This window comes from Silene latifolia, chromosome 9 (genome assembly GCF_048544455.1).
Source record: "Silene latifolia isolate original U9 population chromosome 9, ASM4854445v1, whole genome shotgun sequence".
In the NCBI taxonomy this organism is placed as follows: Eukaryota; Viridiplantae; Streptophyta; class Magnoliopsida; order Caryophyllales; family Caryophyllaceae; genus Silene; species Silene latifolia.
The window spans coordinates 199920831-199925888 of record NC_133534.1 but is presented as its reverse complement, the minus strand read 5'-3'; the positions used below and the strand labels follow the sequence as shown (position 1 = coordinate 199925888).

At 38.8% G+C, this 5058-nt stretch overlaps 1 protein-coding gene across 1 annotated transcript; it reads left to right on the top strand.

Moving 5' to 3' along the window:
• Positions 1–1748: 1748 nt before the first annotated feature.
• Positions 1749–4780, top strand: LOC141600348 (cytochrome P450 81Q32-like). The gene is made up of 3 exons (XM_074420569.1): positions 1749–2373; positions 3224–3630; positions 3959–4780. The coding sequence occupies exons 1-3, from the start codon at positions 1896–1898 to the stop codon at positions 4583–4585; spliced, it is 1512 nt and encodes a 503-aa protein (XP_074276670.1). The 5' UTR covers positions 1749–1895; the 3' UTR covers positions 4586–4780.
• Positions 4781–5058: the final 278 nt, after the last annotated feature.

The window sequence follows — 5058 nt, the reverse complement described above, 5'->3', positions numbered from 1 at the left end:
GACTCAAAAACTACTAATTTTAATTCCCAAATGGTCATTCTTATGAAAGTATTAAAAAAAGGTTTTTTTTATATAAGATAATTATTCATAGTTTCAGTTTAAGAACAAAATGAAGTGATGGATATACAAGATGATATTGATTGATTTTTTTGTTAGGATTTTATCTAATTTAATCGCTCAAATTTTCTTTTTAGTCTTATATTTTTGGCGTAAAACTGAAAATTAATACTCCCTCATATCTCTTATTTTCTTCCTGGGTTTCCTTATTCGTTTACCTGGTTCATTCCGGATCCTTAACTCTATTTCGGATTTTAAAAATCGTTTTAATCTTTTCTCTTGATTTAAATTTTAAGTTTTTATAAAAGAAAGACGGAATTCGATTTTAAAACCCCTAAGTTCACCTTGACTTTCCATTACATTTTCGTTATTCCTTTTTGTTTTTCATCTTCCCTTTTTTTATTCGCATTTTGAGGCGTGCATTCACCCACGGACGGTTCGAAAAGATGATTCATGTCAGCCGACCCCAAATCATTTTGGGATTAAGGCTCTGATATTTTTGTTGTTGTTGTTGTTGTTGTTGTTGTTGTTTCCTTATACGTTTATTCAGATTTTCTTCCCTATTTCCTTATTTGGACATAAATTATCTCTAAATGGACTGTTCTACCCCCGTCTCAATCTCAAGTTCACAATCTTGTGCCCTTGTTATGCCCTCACCAACAACACTCTCACAACCACGGATACCCCTCCCTCAACCACGCACCACCGCACCACAACTCCAACAACTCCTCCCTCCTCTCGTCGTTCTCCCTCTTGCAGCCACCACCAACAACCAACTACGAACTACCACCACTTTGACCCACAAAACCTGATATAAAACGAGATCTGACCACCACTCTACCACCGCACCTCTAACAGTAGCCGCCTTTTTCACCACTACCAACCACTACAATTTCAATTGAAAAAAAAATAGTGTACATCTGACCACCAACCACCAACCCCGCCGTTTCTTGTAGATTTGGTCAGAGAAGAAAGGGAGGAAGGAGAAAGGGGAAGAGGAGGAAGGAGAAGGCGGTGACAGAAAAGTTAGAGGTTGTCGGAGACGAACCACCAGAAAAAAAAAAAGTGCCAAATCTACAACAAATGAATAGATCTGGCGGGCTGGGATGGTATGTTGAGCCTGCCGTGGAGAGGTCGTCAGTGGGGGAGAAGAAAGGAGAAGAGGAGAGGTCGCCTTCCATGCTTCCCATGCCCGGTTCATTGTGGGGTAACATGAGGGGCAAAAAAGGAGAAGAGGATTACGTGGGGTTATATGAGGGTAAATGGGTAAATTTGTTACTTTCTTAATTTTTGTCCTGAAAACAAAAGGGGAAAAAAATAAGGGATTGGAGGGAGTATTTTCTTATTCTGTTCTTCTTGTTTAAATACTTTGATTGGGTATCATGGAGCGACTTCTTTTAGCGCTTCCCATAGAGGATGGGTGTTTGTCTCCATGCACATAAATGACAACAGCAAGTCTTGTTATAGACGGATATATCTGTCTATAAAAAGAGACGGGTCAAATATCCTTAAAGTGAAGACATTTATTGGCCCCACTACGCAAGTTGTTGTTTGTTTTATGCGTAATGTGGTATGTTAATTGACCGTCTTTAAGTATAGACGGATAGTTGAAATTTTGTGAAATGACACAGACTATGTACCCAAAAAAAAAAAATGACAAGGACTGACGTGGTGTACGAATAGCATTAATTGCAACTTTTAAAATTGGGCCAATGGGTTTCAACTAGACCCGTTGCACGTTACTATTAGTATTTAGTATTTACGACTCTAGTAAGTAAGATAGTGTGATTCCTTTCAAAAATAAAAATAAAAAAGTAAGATAGAGTGATTAGCAAATAATGTTGACTGCATTATACTTCTTCGGCCACATGCTCATCCTTGTAGGTATGTACTTATGTACAGTCTACATATGGGGAAAATTACAAAAACGCCCTCCAAGCCCTTTTCTCTGCTTTCCATTAATCGGCCATGTTGTGGATAAGCACCCTATAGCCGAAGCCTACGCTGAGCTAGCAAACCGTTATGGCCCGGTCTACTTTCTCTGGTCCGGTTCACGGCCAACAGTTGTCGTATCCTCCCCAAAAGCAGCTGAGGAATGCCTTTGTGATAACGACGTTGTCTTCTGCAACCGGATTAAGGGAACCTTAGTTGGGAAATATAGAGGCTATGACTACACCAGCTTGAATTTTGCACCATATGGACCTCACTGGAGAAACCTTAGAAAAATCGCTACCGTCGAGATCCTCTCCTCTCGTCGTCTCCTCTCACTCGCTGCCATTCGAGCCCATGAGCTTAGGTTGCTCATCAAACGACTATGTAAGTACATATGTAAAAGAGCATATCATCTGTTTACACTAATTTTATACTCCCTCTGTCCCGGTCATTTGTTATCCTTTTTCATTTTTGGGTGTCTCAGTCATTTGTTGTCATTTCTATTTTAAGAATCAACTTGATGAGTAATTTGATCATTTTCATTCAATTTGTTCCACTTGTCATTTAGTTATTGGCCTTTTCCTTATTCCTTGGTCTTTGTGCCAAAACGAAAGGACAACAATTGACCGGGACGGAGGGAGTATTTATTTGTTGTTTTGGCTTATTTTAATTTACTTTAATAATTAGACATATTGTAATACAAATCTTTAATTTGTCGCATTTACACAATAATCTGTCTATGAGAGCAGAAGATTGGAGAAAACTCAAAAGAGAATGTCCACAGCATTGACTTTAATATCAGGAGTTCATGACACAAACTATACTCGTTATTCTTACATTAATGGTTATGTGAAAACTAAGGGCATTAGCAAAAAAAGTTTGTTAAAGAGGTTTGTCTACTATTTGAGGGGTTCATTGACAAATCTCCCTATTGTTGCACAAAGGTTTGTGAGTTTATGGATGAAAAGGGTTACAATTTTGTATACATGTTTGTGTTTTTAGTTGTGAGTGGTAGTCGACCCCCATGTAATATACTTTTATGAGGTTTGTTCATATTTGAGAGGTTTGTCTATTGTTGTATTGATAATTGTTGTTAGAGAACTTTGTGTGTGTTGTGATGTGACTTTAGACAACCCTCATTTGGGGTTTGTCTATTTCTAATGACCTAAGTCCTTAAATGCAAGTCAGATACTTCGTATTTGATAATTAATAATGTGGAAGTATGTATAAGCAGCTGGATCATCAAGAGTAGTCGAGATGAGGCCTCAAATTCTTGATACGACTTTGAATATCATGACGAGGATGATCTTTGGCGAAGCGTACTATGGTTTAGAGGCATGCTCGGAGAAAGCAAGGCGATTAAGAGAGATGGTTGTGGAATCAATAGCGGTGGCAAATATGCCATGTGTGGGAGATTTTGTTCCATGTCTCAGGTGGTTAGACCGGAGTGCAGAGAAAAGATTTAAGGAGTACACAGAGAAAAGAGATAGAATTATGACGGAGCTGTTCGAGGAGCACCGTGATAAACGAATTCATCCCAACCCGGATCCGATGGGGAAGCCAATGATTCAATCACTTTTGGAGCTCCAGGAGTCTGACCCAGAGTATTATAAGGACCAAGTGCTCCATAGTCTTGTTCTAGTATGTACAACCATCCACTAACTGATTCAATTATTTTGTTTTTGCCTTGTTAATTTGTGATAGTCATGAAATGAGCCAAGTATGCATTATGGACTTACGGTAAATAATAAAGATTATTATAATCAACATTATCATTTACTCCCTCCGCCCCCGTCATTTGTAGAGGAGAGGGTTAATTACTAAATGACATGTGGACCAAATTTAGTAAGAATGACCAAATTGTTCATCAAATACAATCCTAAAATTAAAAGGACAATAATTGTCTGAGACATCAAAAAATGGAAAAAGACAGCAATTGGCTTGATTATTAACATTGTCATTATTACAGGATTTGTTAATAGGATCGACAGAGACAACAATTAGCACAATCGAATGGGCACTCTCACTTCTACTCAACCATCCGGAAGTTCTAAAGAAAGTTCGTACTGAAATCGATAAGCATGTTGGCTATTCAAGATTGCTCGAGGAACCCGACTTGAACCAACTTCCATATCTTCGCTGCGTAATTAATGAAACACTAAGAATGTACCCACCTCTTCCGTTTCTATTCCCTCACGAGTCGTCCAAAGATTGTGTCGTTGGAGGGTATCATGTCCGTAATGGCACATTTCTAATTATCAACATTCATGCCATGCAAAACGACCCTAAGAATTGGGAAAGTCCGCGAAGTTTTAGGCCAGAGAGATTTGAAGGAGTGGAAGGGCATAAGATAGGATATAAGATGATGCCATTTGGGTCGGGACGTAGAAGTTGTCCGGGTGAAGGTTTGGCGGTCCGAGTCATGGGGATGATGCTAGGAACTTTAATCCAATGCCTTGATATAGAAAGGGTCGATGATAAGTTGGTAAATATGGCACAACTTGAAAGCTTCAACATACAAATGGGTGAGCCACTAACTGCAAGGATTCAATCGCGTCATATTATGATTAATCTTCTTCAAAACCTTGGAGAATAAAATATTAGAACCATAGATCTGGAACTGTGAGAAATGGATCTGTAGTTGCTTCCTTTATTTTCTTTATTGTCACTGATATACCCGTCACAAGAAACACTTACTTGTTTGTTACGGTTGTTCTTGTTTGTTTTTCAGTTTTTATTTTCCTAGCTTGTACGACTTCTTGCCTACAAATAAATTTGTCCTTTTTAAATGGTCTACGAGGTCTAAGACTAGTACATTAGCACGAATGCATTTTTATTTCAGAAAATGTAGGCAGTATTCCTTAGGTTTCACATTGCACAAATTCTTATTTCAGACCGTCATATCCGTCTGAACTGAAATGGTCAGACGGATACCTTTTCCTCTCACAAAAAACCCATTTAGGGTGTGAGTGGGAAAGCACATGGGGTGTCCCACCACCCATGTGCTTCTCACTTGTGAGAGGTCTTATTGCGGTCTGAAATAAGGCGGTCTTAAGCAAGACGGACGGT